The 27,948-nt window shown below is 53.8% G+C and overlaps 5 protein-coding genes across 5 annotated transcripts; 4 read left to right on the forward strand and 1 right to left on the reverse strand.

Moving 5' to 3' along the window:
- Positions 1-27: 27 nt before the first annotated feature.
- On the forward strand, positions 28-990 carry MIND_01386200 (uncharacterized protein; the record flags this gene model as incomplete). Its single annotated transcript, XM_037370277.1, has 6 exons — positions 28-151; positions 214-314; positions 363-418; positions 462-586; positions 638-864; positions 910-990. 6 exons carry the CDS (start codon positions 28-30, stop codon positions 988-990), a joined length of 714 nt encoding a protein of 237 aa, XP_037213278.1.
- Positions 991-1,487: 497 nt separating this feature from the next.
- Positions 1,488-3,138, forward strand: MIND_01386300 (uncharacterized protein; the record flags this gene model as incomplete). Its single annotated transcript, XM_037370278.1, has 5 exons — positions 1,488-1,748; positions 1,793-2,134; positions 2,179-2,442; positions 2,490-2,662; positions 2,712-3,138. 5 exons carry the CDS (start codon positions 1,488-1,490, stop codon positions 3,136-3,138), a joined length of 1,467 nt encoding a protein of 488 aa, XP_037213279.1.
- A 116-nt stretch (positions 3,139-3,254) lies between these two features.
- Positions 3,255-3,801, reverse strand: MIND_01386400 (uncharacterized protein; the record flags this gene model as incomplete). Its single annotated transcript, XM_037370279.1, has 2 exons — positions 3,255-3,640; positions 3,684-3,801. 2 exons carry the CDS (start codon positions 3,799-3,801, stop codon positions 3,255-3,257), a joined length of 504 nt encoding a protein of 167 aa, XP_037213280.1.
- Positions 3,802-9,413: 5,612 nt separating this feature from the next.
- Positions 9,414-10,208, forward strand: MIND_01386500 (uncharacterized protein; the record flags this gene model as incomplete). Its single annotated transcript, XM_037370280.1, has 5 exons — positions 9,414-9,534; positions 9,584-9,689; positions 9,736-9,758; positions 9,808-10,003; positions 10,052-10,208. 5 exons carry the CDS (start codon positions 9,414-9,416, stop codon positions 10,206-10,208), a joined length of 603 nt encoding a protein of 200 aa, XP_037213281.1.
- A 9,823-nt stretch (positions 10,209-20,031) lies between these two features.
- Positions 20,032-21,422, forward strand: MIND_01386600 (DDE Tnp4 domain-containing protein; the record flags this gene model as incomplete). The annotated part of the gene is made up of 3 exons (XM_037370281.1): positions 20,032-20,886; positions 20,934-21,089; positions 21,132-21,422. 3 exons carry the CDS (start codon positions 20,032-20,034, stop codon positions 21,420-21,422), a joined length of 1,302 nt encoding a protein of 433 aa, XP_037213282.1.
- Between the last annotated feature and the right edge of the window lie 6,526 nt (positions 21,423-27,948).

The raw sequence follows: 27,948 nt of genomic DNA on the forward strand, positions 1-27,948 counted from the left end.
AAGGTGGCGAAAGGCCTCAGGAGCGCCATGACCGACAGCGAAGAAGCTGCAGTCCCGCTCAGAAACGACGAAAACTATCGACATCTCCTGAACGAAGACACCCTCACAGAAGTCGCTCTCCACATCGCTCAGTTTCGCGTTCTCGGTCAAGGTCAAGGGAATGGAACAGGGATAGACGACACAGGTCGCGTTCTGTCAGCAGTTCTTCATCAGACGACCGGAAACGGCGGAAACACAAGAGCAAAAAGCGTAGTGCTAGTGAAGAGAGAGAGCGACGAGAAAAGAAGGAGCGAAAGAGGGCCAAGAGGGAAAAGGTATGTAGCTCACAACCCTTGCAGTTCACGATGACTGAAGACTTGTAGAAGAGACTAAAGGGCAATTCACAGTGGGGAAAGTACGGGGTAATATCAGAGGCAGAGTGTGTATCTTTACTCTGCACTTTCCAAGCTTACTCTATCCAGTATTTTCACCAAATCCCAGGAATTCCATACCTGGCTGGTCGAAGAACGGAAAATCAATCCGGAGACCATTTCTAAGGATCAGAATAGGAAAGAGTTTGCGCGGTTTATGGAGGACTATAACACTGGTACGCCCTACGACGTTTATCTTGTTCACCTCCCTGAAATTTTGCTTGCAGCTACTCTCCCCGACGAGAAATACTACAACATGGAGTCGTACAATCGTCGTATGACTGCGCTTCGTGGAGGGGAGTTGGCGCCGCCGGCAGAAGATTCCTATGACCCACAGGCCGACATGAAGGCAATCAGCTCAGCACACAAGAGGCGCAAATTTGCAGAGGAGGATAGTCTTCTGAACAGAGAAAAGTTGATGGAGCTGCGAAAAGTGCAGAATGAGCGCGTTCAGGTAGGATTATCACGATATCGCAAGGAAAATGCTGACAGTATGCAGGCTGGGAAGATGAGGCAATTGGGCATGGAAGTCTCTCAAAGTATGGGTGTCAGGATGGATGGGACAGCGTTTGAAGATTGAGAGTTTACACTACTACTACTACTACGAGTGGTAATGTCTACAAGCTTGGCAACTTGAAGAATCACTTGGCCGCGGCTATCCTTTTCTCTCCCTTCCACTACCTACTTATCTTAACGAAACCCGTTGTCTCTCAAGACGCCGCAGTGCGCGAATCTGTTTGATCGATTACTGAATACTGCGACCGCAGTTTTCGCGATAAGCAATGATCCTCAATTGTACTGTTACACCAAAGCCACTATGCAGGCGCTGATTACTTGCGACAGGTTATCGCTCGCAGTCGCCTCTGGGCCTTCGAATACAAAACGACACTGTATGGTGTGCAGTGAGTGACAACAAAAAGCCCTCAGTCTGGCGCTAATGGACTCAATTTCGGCCGGCGCCAGTTTTGGCGCAGTTGACCGCAGCGTGGGGCATGTGCTCAAATCACTGTCACCACCGACGTGAATAAAAAGAAACCAGCTCGCTCCAGGAACTAGGTCTTCTCTTTCCCTCCCTCCATGATCGTGACCGAGAGCACACCGAAAACTCCACCAAAATCGAACACTCCATTGTTGGGAGAAAGCAGTGCCCCTCCTGCTTACGCACCTCGAGGCCCAAGCGCCGGTCCGTCAGGACCTTATATCGTATACCAACAACAGCCTCTGTATCCTCAGCGACCTCCCCAGTCGGCTGGTAAACGTTTCTTGAAGGCGTTCTTGGTTGCTGTTGGAATTTGGGTTTTAGCATCAGCCTTACTAGGAAGCATATTTAGTAGCAGGGTGAGTCGAATCAGCTGCCCCACAATCCTCTTTCTAATTGACAGCGATATCGCCACTACCAGATGGTCGACCTCCAGGCTACATACCCTGTCCCAGACAACGTGGAACTCGACGAATGCGTCACTGAATGGACTACTGGGCCCACAAACCCCACTTCATCTACCCCTTACACATCTCTGGCATCTTTCTCGTTCCCCATCCCTTCCAAGACTTTGCTTCTGCTGTCTAAAGGCAGCCTCTCCGGTGGCCGTCTCAAAGTCGTCACCTCGGCGTCAGATGATGTCAAAATCACTGTGGCCATCCATTATGCTGACACACTTGCTCGCGAGCTTGCGAAAGTATGTCTGATTAACCGTGATGAGGGAGAGCAGGGTGTCGGTCTCTTTGTGCGTGGTCTTCGGTCAGTTTATGCAATGCTAATAAGGTTTAGACTCCAACAGAATGGCGAGGGCGCCCCTATAGTGTCTCATTTGATGTCGAGCTTTCCATTCCGCGCTCCCAATCCAACAATCCACAATTCATCAATGCCCTTCTAACGGACGTGAACAACTTCTCGCAAGAGATAGACTCCCTTCAAGATGTCGTCGTTTTTGATACGTTGACACTGCAGGGCTCGAACGGCGGCATTCGATCTCCCAGTCTCGTCGCAACGAACACCATAATAAAGACTTCCAATGCGCGAGTGGCCATCGGGGTGAGATCACTCTCACCTAATCGCAGTCTTATTTATTTATGCGATAGCATTTGATGTCGTCAACCGCTTCAGTCCGCTCTTCGGGTGGAGGAATTACGGGCACATACGTGACCAAGGGACCACTCAACCTCATCACCAGCAACGGCGCCATTGATGTCTCCATCTCCGTCACCTCCGACACAGACCGCCAAGTTCCTGTTCTCATGACCACTTCCAATGCGTATGTTATTCCTCTCATACAAATCCGAAGGTTACAGCTCTCTACGCAGCCAGATCAACGCCGTTGTTGACCTCATCTCCACCTCCAATAGTGGCGGCTCTTTCCTCGTCCAACCTAAAACTTCCAACGGCCGGCTTACGACGACGATCAAATCGCTTCCCATTGACGGGAAGCTCAAGCTGGAGGCACGCACATCCAATTCGCTTGCTCAGGTAGCACTTCCGCTGACCTACGAGGGCGGCTTCTCGCTCGCCACCTCCAACGCCGCGACACTTGTCCAGCGGAGAGGCTCGAGCGAGCGCGACCCGAAGTGCCCGGACTCGGGTGAATGCGAAGGGCAGCGCAGTCGTACTGTGAGCACGCGGATGGTGAGGAAGACTTCAGCGGCGGGGGTGGTCCATTGGGACGCGAAGAATGCACAAAGGGGCGATGTCAGCCTTAAGACGTCCAACGGAGGAGTTACATTAGTTCTGTAGTCATGACATACATGCGCATACATTCTCTTACTGTTTGTTGTATTACTAGCTCAATGAGTTCCTATTTAGGAAGGTCGCTTGCCTATTTTGGAACTCGCTTTCTAAAATATATGAAACTACCGTCTTCGTTTCTTCCACTCGACTAGCATTTGTTTCTCGGCCATATTTGTTTTTCGATCAACTTCCCCATCTTCTCCGCACACTTTATGTCGGATAATGCCGATGTTCATCGACGTCTCGACCCACAGCCGCTTGCCCTCGTCCACCGTCAGCGGCTCTGCACGGAGTGCCAGCCGTCGAACTGCGGGTCCGAACCAGTCCTTAATGTTGTACGTCTGGCTGAGATGCAGCGTCTCAACAACAGAAAGCGCGCCAAATACATATGGCAGGAGACGACAGCTGATGAATGGCGAGCCGTACAATCTTGGGATGTCGCGGGTAGGCAACTTCGAGTACGGAGATCCAGTCCGTGGCAGTTGGGCATTCATGCTCGACGTAATCACTACAAGAGGGTTATCAAGATTGAGGAAACTTGGTCTACATACGATTCGGAGGAGTAAAGCATCGAAAGGAACCGGTCGAGCGATTCCTTCCTCTGGCGCTGGTAAAATGCCAGGTCAAAGTCCTTGAATAGATATCGGTGTAGTTTGTATTCGGTGTCATCCACCTGGCGGTTGTTGTGATTTCAAGTATTGCCAGTGCGGTTTCAAACTTCGAGCTTACCACCAGGGAAGAATACCAGAGCTTGAGCCACGATGAGAACATGACAGCAAGCGTCCGCGTTCAGGCTCCCCGTTTTCCTCCGGGTCTGGCTTGCGACTATGATTGACGGGTAATGAGATGCATACTCTAGAGTGGAAAAGTACTCGTAACCTACGAGGACAAGGTATTGAGTGATCAGGCAGTTGGAGAGCTTGATTCAACACACCAGGCACAGGTATCACAGTCATAAGAGGAAGTGGGAGGAAATTTGACAAGCAGGTGACAGTTTGGTGAGTGTTGGCGAAAATGAGTCGCCCTCGTAAGCACTCACTGGGCGTTACCCAAGTGGGTTGCCAGCATGGCCGCGTTGGAACTTGGTGACGCTGGTAAGTAGCTAGCGCTGAACATGATCGCGCAAATTCCCCGCTCGTGTGTTTCCGTGCGCTTTAATTGCCACAGTACAGTTCATCGGCCTAGTAATCATGATTAATTCCTCAAGTTATTGGCACGACATTGGCGCTTGTCTTCGAGTTGCACCGGACTGCTGCAAGATCAAACTCGTCCAGGCCCACTGGCACACGGACCACGGTTGGCGTCTGCGGTCCATTTGTTGCGTTATTTGAGGAGATACTTCTTAGTTCACTCCTCGACATCTCTGCGCCGATTACCAAGATAAACCGGTGAAGTTTAGTATTCTGGAAACGGCGGTTTCACGTACGTTTGATCATGAAGCGGCGGTCTCATATTTTGAGAAATAAAAGCGAATGTGACCATGCTCGTCACATATTGCACTCTTTCCTCTTGACTTCCACTATCCTGGGTTAACGATGTGAGTTTGCGTTTACTCTCATCGTTGTTCATTTCAAACTAATGCATTTACCTAGCTGCAACTTGCTATATTTCCTCTTCGCCACTCGACAGATGGCCATACATCAAGCGGCAACGAATGGGCTGCCCAACCGGAAGTCCCGTGCATCACGGTTCGTTTGCAAGAAAACTGGGACTGTCGCTTCGACGACGGAGATGCGTGCTACGGGAATGCAACTTTCCAGCTTTCGTGAACCCGTTTTACTTGCAGGAGATCTTGTCGCCGTAACCACACATTTTCCGCCCCCTTTTGGCCGGCAACGATCAGAAAACAAATAGACGATGCTCGGGCAACTACGGGTTGGGTGCGCTTCATATCTTTGCCTTCGCCAACATGCTTGGTGTAATCTTCGACATGGTGGATTAGAGCTGCGTTCGTGGATGTAAGCCACGTGAGTTTTTTTTCCTTCGTCCTTGGTCACTATTTGACGCTTTCGCAAATCAAGGGCATATATGTCCCGCAACATCTCGTCTTGGCCATTCGACCTCAAGCGGCAACGAACGAGCTGCCCGACTGGAGTACCGAGCATCGCGGTTCGTTGCAAGAAGAAAGGGACGGTCCTGGCGACCAACGGAGACGCGTACTACGGCGAAGGCAAATTTCCAGGCTCGAACTGGTTTTGCCACTCGGAGATCTTGTCACCGTGGCCACACGTTTTCCGCTCCCTTTTGGACGGCAACGATCAGAAAGAAAATAGACCATGGTCGGGGAACCGCAGTCGGTCGGGCAACGCATCGTATCCGAGCCTTCACCAAACTCTTTCGCCTACGATGAATTTGGATTGGGTTTATTTCGTGGATGGTTCTAGTTTATTGCTCCGACTCGTGAATCGGCGATGTGCGTTTCCTCTCGTTATTTGTTGTGAGGCAAGCCTGACACTTTCGCACACAAGGCAGATTAATCCACCTGGCTGTTATCGTCACGGTATACAACACCTCCTCTCCAAGTAGCGACGAACGAGCTGCCCGACTGGAGTCCCGAGCATCGCGGTTCGTTGCAAGAAGAAAGGGACGGTCTTGGCGACCAACGGAGACGCGTACTACGGCGAAGGCAAATTTCCAGGCTCGAACTGGTTTTGCCACTCGGAGATCTTGTCACCGTGGCCACACGTTTTCCGCTCCCTTTTGGACGGCAACGATCAGAAAGAAAATAGACCATGGTCGGGGAACCGCAGTCGGTCGGGCAGCGCATCGTATCCGAGCTTTCGCCAATTCGTCGCATTTCGTCGGGGCGGAGTAGAGGTGTTTGGGGAGTGATCGTTTTTGTCGAGGGTTGTTTTTGTTGACCGTGAATCATGTCGTGGAGAGCCCTGGGCGATGTCGCACCGCCTTGTCGTGGCGCTCAGGCTTACGGCGAATGCCAACTAAGAGTGCGACGACTACTATTTCAGTACTCAATACCTATCTTTATCCCTACAATACACGATTTAGTGGTCCAGTCAACTGTGGATGTAAAAATCAAGTTGGAAACATTTCTGAAACGCCCTAGAGGTTTATGTCCGTTCCGACGGACCGAGTCCTCAAAAACTGACTTATCCTCCAAGTAGTAAAAACAATTCTGACTTTGGTAGTTCTGTTTACAGTGGTACAATACTTGCTAGCTGAGTCGACCATCTAATGTACAGTAAGAGTCTGCGGTAGCTCGTCATGGGAACCGAAATACTTGGAACTGAGCTCATACCTAGTTTGGAAGCTGGTTTGCGCCGTATCGGAATAGGTTGAGGAGCAGATCGGTTTGGAGGCAGTGATCTCAAATATGCTGGGCAGATGCTCGCACAAAGTGGGGCATTGGCTTGGGTATTGTAAGGTCGTTTTCCTATGAACCGCGTGTCAACAGAAGGAGCCGAAATAAGCCATGGAATTCGTACCTTGCCGCGGATGCTAGTCTTGCGGGGACTAACTTCTTGAATCGTCGGTTTAGAAGTCGGGTAGGTGTTGACCTGAAAGAAGCCACTGGTTGCGATCACGGGTTGAGGGACGGAAGAGTGGTTGAAGCTAATGGTAGTAAGGGGATGGAAACCGTCGTCGGCGTCGTCGGCGTCGTTTATAGTCGACTCGTCTGAACTACTGGTAGAATCGCTGTCCTCGCCAAAGTCTGATTTGTTGCCAGCGCTGGTGTCGTCTGACGGTGGAGATTCTGGCTGAGGCGTATTGAAACGAACACGCAAGGCCGAGAGATCAAGGTTGGGCCGAGCCAGAACAAGTGGTACTTCGGGTAGCTTGAAAACGCGCTGTAGGATCTTGAGTCGTCTGCTGTGTGCATCGTCCACAGGGTACTGAGAAAGTTGTCGACACGTTAGCGAGGGTGGGTGGGGGAAAGGACAGACGTGCCTGAGCGGGGATAGAGACAGACGAAGTGAGTCTTTGGAAGCGCTTGGAGTGCCATGGACCGTGGTCGCGAGACTGGCCTAGGGAGCGGTGAGCGAGACAGCCCGTCCGCAGAAGGAGTCCAACGTACAGCCCGCCTTGCGCGTCCGCTCCGGGCCACTCGGTGGGTTCTGTGGAACAACACTAGGCGAGACGATTGCGCGAGCAGCAGCGTCGATGCTGGACATTTGATTGAGCTTCAAGTTGGGGTCGGAGGGATCGCGTTGACGGGGTTGAAGCTAGTAACGGAAAAGCGAGAGAGGGCTTCAGCTAGCTAGCGAGCAGGGAGTTGTCGAGGGTTTCGCTTTGAGAAGGAAGGTTGAGGGATGGCGAAGGAATGAAAGAAAGAGAGTTTGCTTGCGTGACTGCCAGTGGTACTGTCACGGCGGCTGGTTCGGGTTGGACGTGGTTGGACCTGGAAAGGGCATATGTGCTACCAGTGCGTCCCAGAACGGTACTTTACAATCTTGACGATGCATATAGCTCAATACGTTTTGGAACGCGCTGGCGGTGACTAAACCCGGCGTGGTAGACAACTTGCAATTGGTGGTAGAGATTCAAGTTGGCGTCAATAACTCACGCTGCCACGCGTGGGACTCCCAGTACAAGAAACGTTGTTGTTACCCTCTCGGTTTGTGCCAGTGCATATATTTTCTGAGCTGACTACTGTGTACTTACATGTCCTTGCGCTTGATTTGGGCTGATTATTATTATTATTATTATTATTCCGAGGGCGAATATCAACGTCTCAACAGAACGAAATGGCTCTTGTTACAAATCCGAGTCGAGTTTTGGTACATTGTATTGTGAAGAAATGGAACTGAGGTGAGTCATGAGGGACACCAGAAAGTCAATCCACGCACTTGGCCGCAGCGCGTGTGTGGTACACTAACGCGTCTTTGTCGTACGTCCTCCATCGGTTTGAAGGGGGACAATGTGCCTTGCTGCGGTCTTCGGCCGGTCTTCGAATCGTACTCAGGCTATGTCAGGTAAAAGGTAGCTTTCGAAGCGTTGGACACGGACTTGTCAAGGAGGTGCCACGGTGCACATTGCACAGGCCAGCTGCTTGGACCAAACGACTTATTATTGTAGGCACGGCATTTATCAGGCATTGTATCCAGGGGAGAAGAAACACGCACCGTTGGTACTTTCCGAACGATGGCGGCCTCGATTAGATATAGCTCTTTTCATGTGTCGAGTTCCTGGGAGGTGAGATTCGGTTCCGTTTGGTTGTCAGCCACATACACTCGTGAGAATATCCTCACTCAGAGGCTCCTGGCACGTTTTCTGCCGTCGTTCTAAAAACAAAGTAAGCAATATAATTATGTGCTGGCTAATCGGCTTCACCTGAACGGCCGCGCGCAGGACCTGCCGAGAGTTGACAAAGTACTGTCAATGCACTCTATGGGAAAGCAGCCGTAGTTGCAGCCGCGGAAGCCAGGTCGGAAGCGTATGAACTCGGTGCACGCGGGCTCGTGTCAAGCATGAGGGACTTTTTTCCTGGAGACGGTCTTCAACAGTCATGGACGTGTCGGAACAACCACGCACGAGAACAGAAGCTTTTACAAGAAACGAAGACGAGACGAGACGAAAGACTGCGAGTGGGAATTTGGTAGGAATGCTTGGAAGAACGAAGAGAGGTGCTTATGAGGACATACGCCGCATTTCCCAACACCAAAGAGCCGGCACCGAGTAATGCCCCTGGCCTCGATCCCAGCTGGACAAGAAGGGAGCGGCCCGCAGCTCCTCGTAAATGCGGCGTCCCAGACCATCCGGTGAGTGTCAATTATGCGCAGGAGGAAGCGAAGTAGTCATTCCCCTCGTCTACAGCGAGCGGTGCAGCCCGGAACGCTGATGGCGGGGTGCCTTGGGTGGAATGTATATCCCGGCTAGTCGTCTGGGGTTTTAATGTTTGGGTTGAAACGACAATGGGTTCATCTTACATACATTGTGGGCCGCGTAGAACGACACTTCGAAGTTCGGGAAAAGGTACAGTAGCTATCTCGTGTTAGATTCAACCAGCGTCGCAAACAATCTGAAAGCCACGCACCACAAAGGCGTATCCGCCATCTTCCAGCCAGAAACGACAGGCATTTAGCCAGCCTCCCTCGTTTGCCCATGGCCAGCTTATCGTACATCATACCCAATACGCTAGCTGTTGGGAGCGAGGACACGGCGACACACGCGCCGCGCGTGCGCCTGAAGAGCTCGAGTCCGCCCATATGCATCCCGCCGCCTGTGATGGTAAGGGTGCAAGCGCGAAAGCGCCAGTCACATGATGGATTCACACGCGGCCACGCGGGGCGGCACCGGGCCGTGCATACTGCCGCACCTTGCACATGTGGACACCACGCGGTTGTCTCTTCCTTCCCTCCCCCATCTGCGCTGCAGCGAAACCACTTGCGATGAACACAGAGTTTGAAAGTCTAACGGCCAGCGTGATGAATTTGACCCTGTATGGTGGGTACTATGAGAGTATGATTGGCCTGTAAACCCTTATTATTTTCAGGTGGCAGAGGTGGCAGTGGTGGTCGTGCAAATGGCACAGGAGGTACTGGTGGTGTTGGACAAGGTCCAATGGTCCCAATAACCACACATTCTCTGACAATTCAGAGGTATGTCCATGTCCACCATGTAAAACAATTGTTTACATTTCTCAAGCTCAAGTGTGCAAGCACAATATGGTTATTCTCACCAACTATGTTAATCTTTCCAAACTGACCATGTTGGCAGACATAGATATCTTGCCCTATCAGGGATGCCCTCCTCCTAGTAAATTCTTTACAGGTCGTGAAGATATTTTGGCCCAGCTTCAAGCTTGCTTTGGGAGCAACAGCAAAGAAGGGTGTCATGTTGTTCTGCTCCATGGTCTTGGAGGAACTGGCAAGACAGAAATAGCTCTCAAATTCATTAGTGGTTCTGGAGATAGGTATGCTTTCATAAAAAAAATAAAAATGTTATATTCACTCTAGAAAAGATTTGCAGACCAGTTCAAGATTGATGCAAGTGATGCAGCCACAATCCAAGCAGGCTATCTCGATATTGCTAGGGTCAAGAATTTAGAGCAGTCAAAGCCTGCAGTACAGGACTGGCTCATTGTAAGGGCAACCCTGGAGACTCCGACGAAAGCCTAGCAGGGGAGGATCCAAAGCGTGAATAAAAGCTACGGGAAATACACGGAGGGACCGACCTAGCAGGGGAGGATCCAAAGAGAAGAAACTCTAAGGGTCCGCCTGCTAGGGCGCCAACTATATACTGGTCGTCCGTAACTGCCGACGTAGAGCGCAGAAGGCCTGAGCGGCGTCGCAGGCTCTGTCCCAAGGTGATCGTTGGGAGGGTCTTGACGGATCGGTGATTGTGCGGGCGAAGGAGGCCGTGGGACGATGGTCGGGGTGAGTCGGAGCGTCCGAGGGGGCGCCCGGTCGGATGCGCCTCGGATGCGTTCGGAGGGTCCGAAGGAGGCCGAGCGGGGTTCCCCTGACATCACCCCCCTTTGAATGCGGCGTCCCGACGCATAATACGGAAGGGCAGCGAGTCGAAGGTTGCTGAGGCGATGTGCCGTGGTTTACCCGGGTATCTCCGATAGAAGTCCGCAATCTTGTCTGGCGCAAAGACACGGTCGAACCGAACCCACGAGTCGTGTGAAGCATCGTAGCCTTTCCACCTGACGAAATAGTTAAGACGCTTATACCTTATCCTGGCATCCAAGATTTCCTCGACTTCCCATTCGGGAACTCCGTCCTCTAGTTCGGGGGGCGGTTCGTCGTAGCCGGGTCGTCCGTCGAAGGGGTCGTCCTGAGCGGGCTCGAGCTTAACAACGGGGAAGACGGGGTGGAGCTTGGAGTAACGCGGGGGGAGGTCTAGCTTGTAGGCACCTTTGCTAACCTCTGCGAGCACCTTGAACGGTCCAAGGCGCTTGTGGGAGAACTTCTCGGAGGGCCGAGTCGTTCTAATGTCAGAGGCGTCCAACCAAACCTTATCACCAACTTGAATCTTCGGAGCGTCCGAACGTTTCCGATCGTAGTACCGTTTATACTCGTCTTTGGCTTTTAACGAGTGCGGCCTTTGCCTCGGAGACGCCGTTAGCTATCCGATCGCGAAACTCGTTTACCGACTCCAACTCTGAGCGGGCGCCTGGCTCGAAACCCATTCGGGAAGCCGGCCAGTGTCCGTCATAAAGGGTACCTGTTGAGTGGAGGAGTGAACGTGGTTGTTATAGGCGAACTCAGCGGCAGGGATAAGCTCGTCCCAGTCGTCTTGTTGGTAGTTGGTGAAGATCCGGATGTACTGCTCGAGCTCTTGGTTGGTTAACGCTCGGTTTGTCCGTCGGTTTGCGGGTGGTAAGCCGTGGAGGTAGCCGGTTTGACGCCAATTAAGCGCCAAGAGTTCGCGTGAAGTCAGCGATGAACTGCGAGCCGCGGTCCGAAATGTACTTCTCGGGGTTCCGTGGTGCCTCCAGACGTTCCGATAGTACAAGCGGGCAGCTCCGACCGCGTCTATTGTCGTATGGCACTCAGTGAAGTGGGCGCTTTCCGAGGGCGTCGACCACTACCATAACCGCGTCATACCCATGGGCCTCGGGCAGCTCGACAATGAAGTCTACAGTGACAGTGTGCCAACGTTCGGGCGGGACTTCGGTCGGATGGAGCTCTCCATGCGGAAGCCTTCGGAGGGCCTTCGTGCGGCAGCATAAGTCGCAGGTCGCGACGTAGCGTCCGATATGGCGAGACATCTGCGGCCACCAGTAGTTGCGCGAAACCAACTCTAAGGTCTTGAACCGCCCGGCGTGTCCGGCGACTGCGTATCGTGGCAGAGCTCGATGATGCGCCTCCTTAGGTCCTTGTCTTTAGGGACTACAACCTTGCCGCCGGAAGTACAGGAGGTCGCCGGAGACGGCCCACTCGTCCGAACGTGATGAGCGGGGGCCCCGAACTTGACCTCGGACCTTCAAGAGTTGCCGGGCCGCAAGCGCGACGGGCTCCTCTAGGTCAGGCTCACCGGATAGCGCTTCCTTGATGTCGCGGACAAGTTCGGAGCCAGGCCCAGAGACGGTGACGGCCTCAAGCGCGCGAACGTGGAACAGTTCGGGCGTAAGAGGGTGACATCCGAGTTGTCGCCGGAGATACCGTGGTCGGGCCGGGCGAGAGAGCATCGGGACGGCCCATCTGGCGACCTGGGGACGTGGTGCAGCGTAAAGTCAAACCTGGAAAGGTACAACGACCATCGGGCTTGCCGACGGTTAAGGTGCTGTGCCTTTCGGAAATACTCCAAATTCTTATGGTCAGTCCAGATCTCGACCGGATGCGCGGCGCCCCGAGGAAATGCCGATACTCCTCGAGTGCGCGGATGATCGCGAGCATCTCCTTGTCGTGAATCTCGTAGTTGCGCTGGACATCATTTAAGCTTTTGGAATAGAACGCTACAGGGTGCCACTTCCCGTCCGGGGCGGATTGTTGTGAAAGAACCGCCCCGTCGCATAATCTGAGCTGTCTGCTTCAAGTCGGAAAGGCCGGGAGTCGTCCGGGATCGCTAAGACGGGCTCTGAGACGACTGCGTCTTTGATAGCTTGAAAGGCGGCGGCTTCGGCGTCTCCCCAGGTCCATTTCTGGTCTTTCTTGGTGAGCGAAGAGGGGTTGCGCTAGGGCCGAGAAATCCCGAATGAACCTGCGGTAGAAATTAGCAAACCCCAGGAACTGCTGGACGTCCTTCTTGTTCTCGGGCGGAGGCCATGCGGAGACTCCGGCAACCTTAACGGGATCCATTTCGACGTGGTTGTGAGAGATGATAACCCCCAGGTACTCGATTGACGATTTCTCAAGTCGCACTTCTCCTTGCGAAGGTATAGCTTGTGCATTCGGAGTCGCCGAAGGACTTCGCGGACGATCTCGCGGTGCTTACGGAGGTCCGAATGCGCGATAAGGATATCGTCGAGGTAGATCATGACGTCTCCTGAGAGAATGAGATCCTGGAAAATGTCATTCATCATCTTTGGAAAGTCAGGGGGAGTTCGTCAGGCCAAAATACATCACCAAAGGTTCGAACAACCCTCGGTTGGTCCGAAAGGCCGCCTTCCACTCGTCTCCTTCTTTAATCCGGACGTTATTAAAGCCCCAGCGAACGTCGAGTTTGGTGAAGTAACGGGCGCCCTTAAGCCTGTTGATAAGGTCATTAATCAACGGGAGGGGGTACCGGTTCTTAATCGTCATTGCGTTGAGGGCGCGGTAGTCCTGGACAAACCCGAAGTCCTCCGTCCTTTTTCTTAACGAAGAAGACGGGGGAAGCCATCGGAGATTTCAAGGGCGGATACGGCCTGTGGCAAGTCCCTCCTCGATGAACTCGTCAAGTTCGCGCTGTTCAAGGGGGAGATCGGATACACCTTGCAATTAGCGGGCTTCGCGTCGGGGACGAGTTCGATAGCGTGGTCCCAAGCCCTCCGCTCTGGTAACGTGTCGAAGGACTCCTTGTCAAAGACGTCTTGGAACTCCTTGGCCCAGTCCGGAATCTCCGAAGGGGGGGGCCGAGTTACGGGCGAAGGCCTCTGCAAGGCGTTGGGACACGGTGCTCCCAGCGCGAATCTCCTCGATTGGGCGAAAGGAGGTGTAGAAGATGCGGTCGCCGTCTTCAAGATGCTCGTCGTCGTCGTCAAGGTCTGGTGAGCGCTCCGGAGGGTCCGAAGGAGCCCCCGAGTTCGTCGTCGGCATCGTCTGGGCCAGCGATATCGATAGCGCAAACGGTGGGGAAGGCGCCCGCCAAGTAAGCGCGATTTAAGGAGTCGGAGGCGGCGAACCTCAGCGCGCTCGGTCCGTTCCTCGTCGCGGCAGGTGGAGCAGCTTCGGGGGCAGCGGCTCATTTTCACCTCCTTTGTTTCCCAGTTGATCTCGGGGTTATGCTTTTTGAGCCAGGAGTACCCGAGTATCAAGTCCTGTTTCCCAAGGTGGGTTACAGCCAGCTGAACGCGTTCGGAGTGTCCGTTGTATCGTAGGACCAGGTCCGCGATTTGGCGAATAGACCCAGCATCATTGGGGGTGCCGTCGACATTGTAGACCGGTATGGGTACTGAGAGATTTCGGACTGGCACGTTGTTTCGGTTGACGTATTCTGTGTCGATAAAGTCCGAAGTGGCTCCGCAGTCGACCAGACCCGAGAGGGAGAGCTTGAGCGCGTTCGCAGTGGACTCAAGTTCAAGGGGGAGGTGCAGCGAGTTAACGCCAGGAGCGGCAGAGATGGTATAACTGCCAGGTAGCTTTTTCTCCCAGGCAAGTCGGCGTATCCGAACGGGGGGCTTCGGAGGGGGCAGGGGGTGCGTCTTTCGTTTCAGGCTCGTTGTAAGGCAAGGGAGTTGATTCATCATACAAACAAGTGAAACGATTTATGGACGCGAACGAGGGCACACCAGTCACTCGTCGCGGGGGACAAAATCCTCTGCCGGAGCCTCCGAATGCGCTTCTGCTAAGGCCGCGGTGTCGGACAACCGCGCAAGTAGCTCTCCTAGCATCTCATCGCCAAGTTGCTGGATCACCTCGTCGAGGATGTCCATATGGCGAACATCGGCGGGGAGCGGACAGTCCCGAGCCAAGTGATTGGGGTCGCCGCATCTGAAGCAGGCTCGACGAGGGGCGCCCGAGCCCTAGTACGATCCAACTCCATAGGGACAGGAGCCGGAGGTACCGGGACGGGGCGCGGGCCGCGGGTGGCGCAGGTGCGGCCACCGGGCGGATGGGGAACGGAGTTGCCGAACGAGTGATGGGGAAGGCGCCGCGGAGCTCCCCGGCGGTCCGCGGGGTAGCCGTTCCCTTAATGAGCTTCGCTCGCACCAGGGCTTCATACTGTCGGAAAGCCCGAGTGCGCCAGCCTAGATAGTCACGGAGGTCTGGGGGGTCGTTCGAAGAGGTGATGCCGTTGTTGATCAAAGGGTCAAGTCCGTGGCGGTACTTGGTTACCTTAACCAACGCGTCTTGAAGCCAGCGAGGTCCATCAAGTCCTCGAAGTCGTCGGTATATCCGTAGACATCCCGCGTTCCCATGTGATAACCCCGCTTTCCAACTTAGCGAGCGCGAGGTCCTGTTCGTTCTCCTCGACGAACCGAAGGCGAAACTCGGAGAGGAACTGGCTCCACCGAGGGAAGGGGAAGGGGTTTTTGCTCCCATGACGCTCTGCCCATTGCTGAGCAGGTCCCTCCGCCATATAGGACATGGCGTAGCGGACGGCCTTTTCTTCGCTCGGCTCTCCGTTAACTACGAAGGCCTCCGGGGCAAGCCGAGCGTAGGTTTTGACCGCGTATAGGAAGGCGCGGCCGCGTTTGCGATCTCCGTTAAACGCAAACGGGGGGTTTGGTCGTAAGACCAGTTTTGAGGCGACAGTAATGTCACCAAATAACGCATCCGCGTCGGGGGCATTCGGAGATGCCGAAGGCGGTTCGGGAGCTGCCGGAGGTGGTGCGGCAGCGGAAGCCTGGGAAGCAAGGTGGGTGAGGAGATTGGTGAGGTTGTCTAGTTTTGCCTCAAGTGCGTCCATGCGCGCGTCAGCGTCCGGAGCAGCTCCGGTAGACATAGCGGGCGTAAAGACGACAAGAGCAGAGGAGGAGGGGTCAAGTGGCAGGGGCGGTGACGAGGGGGGTACGGACTCGTACTCCGAGCCTGAGTCAGCACCAAACCTGGCAATCTTGACCGGTTAATCCCGTAGAGAGTTTCTTCTGCTGTAAGGGCAACCCTGGAGACTCCGACGAAAGCCTAGCAGGGGAGGATCCAAAGCGTGAATAAAAGCTACGGGAAATACACGGAGGGACCGACCTAGCAGGGGAGGATCCAAAGAGAAGAAACTCTAAGGGTCCGCCTGCTAGGGCGCCAACTATATACTGGTCGTCCGTAACTGCCGACGTAGAGCGCAGAAGGCCTGAGCGGCGTCGCAGGCTCTGTCCCAAGGTGATCGTTGGGAGGGTCTTGACGGATCGGTGATTGTGCGGGCGAAGGAGGCCGTGGACGATGGTCGGGGTGAGTCGGAGCGTCCGAGGGGGCGCCGGTCGGATGCGCCTCGGATGCGTTCGGAGGGTCCGAAGGAGGCCGAAGCGGGGGTTCCCCTGACACTCATCAAGAACAGAAGTGAATGGCTTCTCCTCTTTGACAATGCAGATGATGTGGATATCAACCTCAAAGCTTATTTTCCTCAGTGCTGTCATGGCAATATTCTGATTACATCACGTAATCCAGAAGCTGCCATTCATGCACAGGACTCAATCAAAGTGGCTGATTTCAATACAAAAGAGGCTATTGCTTTATTGTCAGAATTTGCCCAGATTAGTGACAAAGCAGCTGCTAGAAGTATTGTGAAGGTGAAGGAATTATAGTAAGATAAACTAGGAGCTGATGATTTGCAGGAGTTACATTATTTCCCCTTGGCCATTGTGCAAGCAGCAGCATTTATTCGTCAATCTCATTTGCTTAAAAGGAATCCCCTATCTTATATAGACATCTATAGAAGAAACAAGCCAACTCAATGGAAAACAAAATCTATCCAGGCTTCTGGGGACTATGAGAAAACTGTATATGCAACATGGAAAATCAGTTTTGATCATCTTTCTCAAGCTGGGAAAGAAGTGATGCAGGTATTCTGCTGGATGCATTACAACAAGATTAGTCCAAGCATCTTCCAAAAAGCTGCCCAATACAACAGTTCAAACCAAAGAAAGGCAGGGCATCTGGAGATGTTTTATAGATATGCAGAGAGGTTCTTGTCCCAGTTCAAGGATACAAGCAGAGCCTGGGATGCTTATAGTTTTGAGAGCACTTGCTATGAAATAGAAAAATACTCCTTGATCACAGCCCAGGATAACTGTTACTCTATGCATCCCTTAGTCCATGAGTGGACAAGAGAAACTATAGCAAATATCTATGCACAACAACAAATGGTCATAACTATACTGGGAATGGCTGCTGCTCACACAGTTGATTTGGCAAATCAATTAGTGCTAGCAGTTCACTCTAAAGAATTGAGTGAGATAGTGACAGAAATTCCATGGAATTTTCAAATCCAGTTTGGTGATATATATATGACAGCTGGACTATTTAAGCATGCACAAACCATGAGAGAAGCTGTGGTAATCAAATATCAGAAGTATGAGAAGGAGAATGATCCAGCAAGAATACTTGCAGAAGCCCACCTGGCACATACATATATCAAACTGGGCAAGTATGAGAAGGCATGTAGGCTTGATGAACAAGTTTTGAAGAAACGCAAACATCTGCTTGGTCCAGATCATCCAGATACTCTGATTTCCCAGGCTAACCTGGCCAGCACATATAGCTATCTGGGAAAGCATGAGGAGGCATGCAAGCTAAAAAAACAAGGCTTAGAAAGGTTTAAATATGTGCTTGGCCCAGAGCATTTACAAACACTCAATGCCCAAGCAAATCTGGCAAGATCATATAGTAAGCTGGGAAAGTACAGGGAGGCATGCAAGCTTGAGGAGCAAGTTCTGGAGAAGCACAAATCTCTGCTTGGTTTAGATCATCTAGACACCCTTCTTTCCCAGTCAAACCTTGCAAGTACATATGGTGATCTGGGAATGAATGAGAAGGCATGTGATTTAAAAGAACAAGTCTTAGAGAAACGCAAACATCTGCTTGGTCCAGATCATCCAGGCACCCTCCTTGCCCAAACAAGCCTGGCCAGTACCTATATTCGTTTGGGAAAGTATGATGCAGCATGTAAACTTCAAGAACAAGTTTTAGAGAAACGCAAGCATCTACTTGGTCCAGATCATCCTGACACTCTTCTTTCCCAGGCCAACCTAGCGGCTATATACAGTGATCTGGGACAGTATAAAAATGCCTGCAAGCTGCAAGAGGAGGTTCTAGAGAAGTTCAGGCATGTTCTTGGTCCAGAGCATCCTAATACCCTTCATGCACAGGCCAACCTGGCAGGTATATATAAGTGTTTGGGATAATAAGTAGTAGTCAGCATGGTGCTCTATAGTAAATATGGTCAATTGCCTGTAAATTTAAGTATACAATTTATGACAAAATTTATATTCCTATAGAATATCACTGTACTTGAATAGCAGTGAAACACAAGAAACACAAAACACCAGCACTAACAAAACTCCACCACAACACACAAACACAACAGAACACAAAACCAAAGAGCCTAGTACCAACACACGCGGGCCGAGTTTCGGATCACTCAGATCAGATCGGATCAAGAACGGATCACGTCGGAGTTTGAAGTGGGTGGGTAGTTTACTGATGCGCGCAAGTATGGGGGTTCCAGCTAAAGTATATAGCTGTTGCAATCCAAATAAACACGTTTAATGGCTCGGAACAATAAGGTTGGGTGATTAGGTAAGCGAAACAACAGGCGGGACCAAGATCAACAGTGGGCGGGACGGCGGGCGGGCACTCGGAACAACGGGGCGAACTGACAGAACTTCTTCAACACAAACGGCGATAACGGAAACGGCGATAACGGCGACAACAAATAACAACGGCGATAATCCACAATAAGCCCCGCACAGAGCTGGGCAGTCATATTCTCTACCCTATAGCCTACAAAAGCTGCAAATATATACCTCTAGGCGCACTGCCTACCCACTGCCTTCCAACCTGCGCAGGCCGCTATCTGGCCTGTGCCTGCAGTGCACGCAGCACGTACAGCGCGACCTCTAACCTGTATCGCCCTCCTGCTTACACAATTCTGCTTACGAGCTTGGGCCGCTTGATCCACCAACGTTTGGCGGTGTTCTGGACATGTTTTGACGCGGCTATGCCGGCACTTCAGGCTCCGGATGCCCTCTGGTGTCGTCCCAACTTGCCAGATGCGTGCTGGATGCATCCCAAAGGCCCCCAAGGCCTCCTCTTGCCCACTCATCTCTTGGAGCAGAACGGAGCTCGGAGCGGAGCTCGGTCTGGCCTGTCAACCCAATCGGGAAACACCGCGCCCCGGACCAGCGCTTGCCAGCCAAAATGGCGCATGCCCGATTGCGGTGGCTATGGGCGGGCTGTGGGGCCCGATTCCAGGGAATCCAGGCTGGCGCGAATCTCGCGCGCGTGTCAGCAGATATGCCTATTGCACCAATATAAGAAGGGTACATATAGTGACATGACACTACAGGGCATGTCAGCTCTATAGCAGAGGGTACATCACTTTGTACACCTGTGTAGCCTAATACCCACTGTATACTATCTAGTCCACCCCAGCAGGATGTTGCAGATAAGCCATGCTGCTCTGAGTATTGGTATAGAACCGAATAAACCTTAGAAAGGAAACTGAATAAATTTGAGCAGTTCTAATATTTTCACTAGTTTTTTGCACCAAGTCCATACAACTGGCTTTTATCACCTCACTCATAGTATGAATAATATTCAATAGATCTGGCATTTCCTAACATTGTATATAGTTTAGCTTATTAGTATATTTACAGCTATTATACAAGTGCATTCTAATATGAATAGTAATAAATAATAAATAATTCAAATCTCTAGAGACTTGGGTTGGACTCAGTACTCAGGTGATGTTGTTATATGTGTCATATAGCATGACAAATCTCCCCAAAAGGAAGTTTTTGCCATTTGACTGTCCACTTATCAGCAAATAGTAGCGGTCACGATACCCGCTGCGGGCTCGTTGCGAGACACGTCGCAGAACTCGATGCGGGAGAGTGTGACGGGCTGCATCACTCGCTGCGACGAGCCCCCGTCATGACTGACCCGTTGTACATCTCGATATAGCACTCGTTGTGGGTAGCATTTGAATTTGAGTGTTTCATGAGTCGGGCCATGTGACACCTTCTCCGAGCGCCCCTAACTCTTTCTGTCGCCCACCACTTCCCTCCTGCTGCGATGGTGCGACAAGACACACGTGGGGCGCGTGCCAAAAAGCTAGTCAAGCTCACTGGGGCCTATTTTCGGACTCGCAACCGCCGCCGCCGTCGAGAGGCAGCCCAGTTAGCTCATCTGGAGGCTCATGGTGTTTCTGCACGAGCTTTTGCGGAAGCTCACACTACTCTCATGTGGTATACTTCCTCGCCAACAACCCCGCCCATCTTATATCGACACTCTTGCCCACGATTCTGCTGAGGACTGGGGCTCCGATTACGACAGTGACTCTGATGCTTCCTCTGCATCAAGCAAGTCCGACTCCGAGAGTGATTCCGAGTCCGACATCGATGACCTGCCAGCCCCTCAACGAGCACGGCCACGCATACCACATCCTGAACCCTTCTCAGTCATGGGTTGGGCCAGCAAGCAGATCGACGCCATGTATGCACGCCGTTATGAGAACGAGCGACACAAGATCGTGCGGTCGGACGACCCAACGATGCGTGTAGCGCTGGACACCTGGCGATACGATGACCCCGATTCCTTTCGGACAGACCTTCGTGTCTGGCCGAAAACATTCAATCGCCTGGTCCAGAAGCTAGAGAACAATGCTGTCTTCCACAATGGCGGCCCTAACAAGCAGAAGCCCGTTGAGGAGCAACTGGCGATTGCTCTCTACCAGTTTGGACACCACAGCAATGCTGCATCACTCACGTCAGTCGCAAATTGGGCGGGGTACGGAAAGGGTACCATCTCCAAGTGCACAACACGTGTTATCAAGGCCATCCTTGCAGAGGACCTTCTCCGCCGGTATGTGCGGATGCCAACAGAGGTTGAGAAGGAGGAGGCGAAGAGATGGGTTGCCAGGAAGGCGGGCTGCGAGGGGTGGCGTGATGGATGGTGCATGGTCGATGGCACTCTCGTACCGTTCTATGCTCGACCTCACTATTTTGGCGAGAGTTACTTTGACCGCAAGCAGAATTACTCACTCAATGTTCAGGTTTGATGCCCTTCTTTGTGTACTATCTCCATTAATACTGTTTTCAGGTTGTCAACCTTCCGAATCTGCGCATAGTCGATATTGGATTTGGCCATGTTGGAAGTACGCACGACACGACCGCTTTTGGCACTACCAAAATCTATCAGCAACGCCAATTTATTCTGAAGCCAGGGGAATGGATTTGGGGTGATGCTGCCTATCCGGTGAGTGTTTCTAGGTCATTATTCACATCCTTACATGTGTAGATCTGCGACTGGGTTGTCTGCCCATTTAAAAAGCCTGAACGGGACGAGCCCGATAACACTCTGTTCAACAACCATGTCTCGTTTGTGCGTGTACGCTCTGAGCACTGCATCGGCTTCCTCAAAGGGTGCATGCAGTCACTCAAGGGTCTACGGATTCTTGTCCGCAGCAAGCCGGACCACACCTATGCAACTCAGTGGATTGCCTGCTGTGTTGCAGTCCATGCCTATGCCATGCACCATGAAGCGAAGATGGCAAAAGCGGAGGGCAAGGATGACTACGAGGAGGTATGACAAGATGCATTTGTTGCCCAGGGAAGGGAGGAGTTCACGGCTGAGAACCCACGTCCAGTTAATGAGGCAAGGGCACTCTCCGCCTGGGCAGCACATCGGGCACGTGTAGCTGCTGGACGCTCAAAGAGGGAACAACTCCGGGATGCACTGCTACAGGCGCGAACAAATCGTTATAATCATAGACATATGTAAATTTAAAAGGCAAATTTAAAAATAGGCTGCGTGTAGTTCGTACCAAACTGCTCGTTCACAGCGTCGTCGCCGAATCTCTCGCGCAACTCAAAAAGTTGAGCTGCGCGAGCAAAATCCTCCTTATCTTTCTTCCGCGTCTCGCGAGCCAGCAGTGCCCTGGCACGGACACCCAATACCTCTGTTGAGTGTGCCCTGTCTGCATCAGCACGCGCCTTCTCCGCCTCTGCGTCCTTGGCAGCAACAGCGAGACGCTGCTGCATGGTCTTCTCCTCCGCCTGTGCCAGCCCAGCCATATCTGATGCAAAGCGTGGCTTCTTGGCTCCAGGCTTCTTCTTCTTCTCGGATTGCTTCTCCTCTCCAGGGCAACGAAGCGGCTGATCATCCTCGGATGATGAGGAGCTGATAATGGAGACACCAGAGCTTGAGCGAGCATGCTTGCCGAGAGTGCTGGGGTTTGACTTGGACTTGGACTCGTCCTCGTCCTCGTCATCAGAAGGGATAGAGAGAGGGAGAGGTGAGTCGGGGCTATTGCTGTGGCTCTCGTCATGGTCAGGGGAGGTGATGCGTGCACTGCGAATGACGTTGGAGCTGATGCTGTCGCTGTTGCCAAGGCCGACAGGTTCATCGTTGGGACGCCCAGCGATGAGCTCGCGCATGCGTCAGTAGAATGGGAACTTCTCAAGATGAGCACCTGTAGCACTGTATTGAGAAGTCGTTGTTTCAGTAGAGACAGCCACGCACCCCATGCCGAACGCTTTGGGTCGTCCTCGTCAAGCTCCGAGAGCTCCTTTTCAGTCATCTCATTGCCCGCACCCGTCTCCTTCATCATGTCCTTGATGTGCAGAGTCTCCTTCCGCAACCTGTCTGGTGTAAGTGGCTGACAGAAGATATCGAAAGAACACTCACAACGTGAGCCGGTTCTTGATCTTGTTCTGCACTTGCTCGCGTGGTTTTGCCGCGCCTTTACGAAGAATCGCAAAGTGTGCCTTGAATTTCTCACCCCACAGCCCCTCAGCCACTCTGAAGAGTGCCTCCGTCTTCTTCAGCCCTCCACCCTCCGCTGTCGATGTGTTGGAGCCACAGTCTGGGAACAGTTTCCCCTTGATCAGAACATCGTCCTCGATGAGCTTGATCATCTGCCAGGTGAGCGGCACCTTATCATCGCCGCTGAAGCTGGTTTACAAAGCATGAGAGCTTGAAGATGCTGGTTAGAAAAAGAAGCGTACGGATCCTTGCCCAAAAAGTCACTCGTGACGTCGACTTCGTCAGTTGATGGCTGAGGCTGGTCAGGCATGGCAGTAGACGCCGCTTTGCTACTGCGAGTGGACCGCGGCGCCGGTGTGGGGGCAGAGGGCTTGACCTTCTTGGTCATGGAGGAAGACGGAAAGGGGCGTTCGGCACATGACTCCGGAAGGCTGACTCGTTGCAACGAGTGCCCCAGCGAGTTCAGGACTCGCTGGGGCCGACTCGTTTTGATGTGTTTTGCAGCGAGTCGGTGTGACACCTCACGGCGTGTCTCGCAACGAGCCCACAGCGGGTATCGTGACTGCTACTAATGTCACAAATCATCACAAAATCAAAGTTGTATAGTTTGACTATATTGTAAGGGCAACCCCGGAGGCCTGAGATCAAGGTCCTAGCAGGGGAGGATCCAAAGCGTGAACATTGATAAGCGAATACAAATGAAGCTGACCTAGCAGGGGAGGATCCAAAGAGAAGAAACTCTAAGGGTCCGCCTGCTAGGTAGCTGACCATATACTGCTTGTCCGTAGCTGCCGCTGTCGGGCACAGAAGGCTTGGGCGGCGTCGCAGGCGAGGTCCCAGGGCGACCGTCGGGAGGGCGTTGACGGATCGGTGATTGTGCGGGCAAGATGGAGGGAGTCGGAACCGGAGTCGGACCGGAGTCGGGGCGCGTCTCCGGGCCGAAAGGGAGGTTCCCCTGACATCACCCCCCCCTTTGAATGCGGCGTCCCGACGCATAGACCGGAACGGAATCGAGTCGAAGGTCGCGGAGGCGATGTGTCGTGGCTTGCCAGGGTACTTACGATAGAACTCCGCAATTTTCTCCGGGGCGAAGACGCGGTCGAAGCGGACCCATTGGTCGTGCGATGCGTCGTAGCCTTTCCATCTGACGAAGTAGTTCAGCCGTTTATACCTCACCCCTGCGTCCAGGATTTCCTCTACTTCCCACTCCGGGACTCCGTCCTCGAGGTCCGGAGGGGGCTGGTCGTAGCCGGGGCGTCCGTCGAAGGGGTCGTCTTGAGCGAGCTCAAGCTTGACGACGGGAAGACCGGGTGGAGCTTCGAGTAGCGGAGGGAGGTCGAGCTTGTAGGCACCTTTGCTGATCTCCGCGACTATCTTGAACGGTTCGAGGCGGCGATGGGAGAACTTTTCCGAGGGGCGAGTCGTCCTGATGTCAGAGGCATCCAGCCAAACACGGTCGCCAACCTTAAACTCCGGAGACGGAGTCCGTCTCTGGTCGTAGTAGCGCTTGTACTCCTCTTTGGCCTTAGTGAGCGCGGCCTTGGCTTCAGCAACACCAGTGGCGATCCGGTCGCGGAACTCGTTCACTGACTCCATGGCGGAACGGACTCCGGGTTCGAAGCCTATGCGCAGGGAGCCGTCCCGTGTCCGTCATGAAGGGGACCTGCTGCGTGGAGGAGTGAACATGGTTGTTGTAGGCGAACTCCGCGGCCGGAATCAGCTCATCCCAGTCGTCCTGCTGGTAGTTGGTGAAGATCCGCAGGTATTGCTCCAACTCCTGGTTGACGCGCTCTGTCTGACCGTCCGTCTGTGGATGATACGCGGTGGACGTGGCGGGCTTGATGCCGATTAGACGCCAAAGTTCTTGGGTGAAGTCCGCGATGAACTGCGAGCCGCGGTCGGAGACGTACTTCTCCGGAGTCCCATGGTGCCGCCAGACATTCCGGTAGTAGAGGCGGGCTGCCCCTACTGCATCGACCGTCGTATGACACTCCGAGAAGTGGGCGCGCTTTCCGAGGGTGTCAACGACGACCATGATCGTCGTACCCATGGGCTTCGGGAAGCTCTACGATGAAGTCGACGGAGACGGTATGCCAGCATCCGGGGCGTTTCCATGGGGTGTAGCTCTCCGTGGGGCAGTCTCCGGAGTGCCTTGGTGCGACAGCACAAGTCACAGGTCGCAACATACCGGCCGATATGGCGAGACATCTGAGGCCACCAGTAGTTCCGGGAGACCAACTCCAGGGTCTTGAAACGACCTGCGTGTCCGGCGACTCGGGTGTCATGGCAGAGCTCGATGATGCGTCTCCGGAGATCCTTGTCCTTTGGTACGACGATCTTTCCTCGGAAATGGAGAAGACCGCCGGAGACAGCCCACTCGTCAGAACGTGAGGAGCGGGGGCCTCGAGCTTGACCTTGAACCTTAAGAAGTTGCCGGGCCGCTAGTGTGACGGGCTCCTCTAGGTCTGGCTCACCGGAGAGGGCATCACGGATGTCATGGAGGAGTTCAGAGCCGGGACCGGAAACGGAAACGCCCTCGAGTGCGCGGACGTGGAAGAGTTCAGGCCGCAGAAGGATGACATCGGAGTTGTCGGAATCGACTCCGTGGTCAGGTCTCCGGGAGAGGGCGTCAGGCCGACCCATATCGCGGCCAGGCTTGTGGTGCAGCGTGAAATCGAACCGGGAGAGGTACAGGGACCACCGGGCCTGTCTCCGGTTGAGGTGCTGCGTCTTCCTGAAGTACTCCAAATTCTTATGGTCAGTCCAAATCTCGACAGGGTGCGCGGCGCCCTCGAGGAAGTGTCTATACTCCTCGAGTGCGCGGATGATCGCGAGCATCTCCTTGTCATGGATTTCGTAGTTGCGCTGGACATCATTTAAGCTTTTGGAATAGAATGCTACAGGGTGCCACTTCCCGTCCGGGGTGGATTGTGAAAGAACCGCCCCCGTCGCATAATCAGAGCTGTCCGCCTCAAGTCGGAAAGGCCGTGCGTCGTCCGGAATCGCCAGGACCGGTTCCGAGGTGACCGCGTCCTTGATCGCTTGGAACGCGGAGGCCTCCGCGTCGCCCCAAGTCCATTGCTGGTCCTTCTTGGTGAGCACGAAAAGAAGGCGCGCAAGGGTCGAGAAGTCCCGAATGAACCTGCGGTAGAAGTTAGCAAACCCAAGGAACTGCTGAATGTCCTTCTTGTTTTCCGGAGTCGGCCAAGCGGAGACGCCTGCGACTTTGACGGGGTCCATTTCGACGTGGTTGTGGGAGATGATGACTCCGAGGTACTCGATTGACGATTTTTCAAAGTCGCACTTCTCCGCTCGAAGGTACAACTTGTGCTCCCGGAGTCGCCGTAAGACCTCCTGGACAATCTGCCGGTGTTTCCGGAGGTCGGAATGGGCGATCAGGATGTCGTCAAGGTAGATCATGACGTCTCCGGAGAGGATGAGATCCTGGAAAATGTCATTCATCATCGTTTGGAACGTCGCGGGAGAGTTTGTCAGGCCGAAATACATCACCAAGGGCTCGAACAGGCCTCGGTTAGTCCGGAAAGCCGCTTTCCACTCGTCACCTTCTTTGATCCGGACGTTGTTGAAGCCCCAACGGACGTCGAGTTTGGTGAAGTAACGAGCGCCTTTGAGCCGGTTGATGAGGTCGTTGATCAGCGGAAGGGGGTACCGGTTCTTGACAGTCATCCGTTGAGAGCACGGTAGTCCTGGACGAGCGGAGTCCGCCGTCCTTCTTCTTGACGAAGAAGACCGGAGACGCCATCGGAGACTTGGAGGGGCGAATCCGGCCCGTCGAAAGCCCTTCCTCGATGAACGCGTCGAGCTCGTGTTGCTCGAGGGGCGAGATGGGGTACACCTTGCAGTTGGTGGGCTTAGCGTCGGGGACAAGCTCAATGGCGTGGTCCCAGGCTCTCCGCTCCGGTAGCGTGTCGAAGGACTCCTTGTTGAAGACGTCCTGGAACTCCTTAGCCCAGTCCGGGATCTCGGAGGGCGGTGGGGCGGAGTTCTTGGCAAAGGCTTCGGCCAGACGCTGTGAGACGGTGCTACCTGCGCGTATCTCCTCTGAGGGACGGAACGAGGTGTAGAAGATGCGGTCACCATCTTCAAGCTGGTCATCTTCATCATCCAAGTCCGAGTCCGGCGTCAGATCAGGCAGGTCGGAATCGAGACCGGAATCGGAATCGTCTCCGTCCTCAGGGCCAGAGAGGTCCATAGTGCAAACCGAGGGGAACGGGGCCGGAGCGGAGAGGCTTCTGAAGTGACCGGAGTCGCCGCAGCTCGGTCCGTTTGACGCGCTCTTCCTCACGGCAGGTCGAGCAATTGCGGGGGGCACCGTGTCATCTTGACCTCCTTGGTTTCCCAATTGATCTCTGGGTTATGTTTCCGCAACCAGGAATACCCCAGGATGAGGTCTTGCTTGCCAAGATGGGTGACGGCCAGTTGAACTCGTTCGGCATGGCCCTTGTAGCGCAGGACCAAGTCCGCGATCTGTTTGATGGAGCCAGCGTCATTGGGGGTGCCATCGACATTGAAAACCGGAATCGGCTGATCGAGGGTGCAGACCGGAATGCCATTCCGAGCAACATAGTTCGTGTCAATGAAGTCGGAGGTGGCACCACAGTCGACAAGCCCAGAGAGTGAGAGCTTCAGCGCGCTGGTGGTGGACTCAAGCTCCAACGGGAGGTGGAGGGAGTTCGCCCGGGGCGGCAGGCAACGGTGTACTGCTTGGGCAGTTTCTTTTCCCAGGCAGTGAGGCGGCGAAGGACAATGACTGGAGTCGCGGGCGGAGTCGGAGACGGAGTCGAGGCGGGGGCAGGAGAGGGTGTGTCTTTCGTTTCGGGCTCATTGTAGGGCAAAGAACTGCATTCATCATACAAAGAGGCAAAACGATTTATAGACGCGAACGAGGGCACACCAGTCACTCGTCGCGGGGACAAAATCCTCTCCGGCGATCGACTCCGCTGCCGTCTCCGGCAGGGCAGCTGTGTCCGTGTAGCGGGCGATCAACTCCGCTAACATCTTGTCACCGAGTTGTTGGATCACCTCGTCGAGGATGTCCATCGAGCGGACATCAGCGGGGAGGGGGCAATCCCGGGCGAGATGGTTTGGGTCGCCGCACCTGAAGCAGGCGCGGCGAGGGGCACCCCGAGCCCTGGTGCGATCCAACTCCATAGGGACGGGAGCTGGAGGCGCCGGAGGGGGGCGCGGGGGCCGGGTGGCACGACCGGAGCCACCGGGCGGAAGGGGGCCGGAGCCGGGATGCGGTTGACCGGAAACGGAGTCCGAATCAAACCGCCAGGCGTCTTGGGGGTGGCTGACTTGATCAGCTTGGCCCGGACCAGGGCCTCGT

The sequence above is a fragment of the Mycena indigotica genome (genome assembly GCF_014461135.1).
Source record: "Mycena indigotica strain 171206Taipei chromosome Unknown Mind.scaff0017, whole genome shotgun sequence".
Classification (NCBI taxonomy): domain Eukaryota; kingdom Fungi; phylum Basidiomycota; class Agaricomycetes; order Agaricales; family Mycenaceae; genus Mycena; species Mycena indigotica.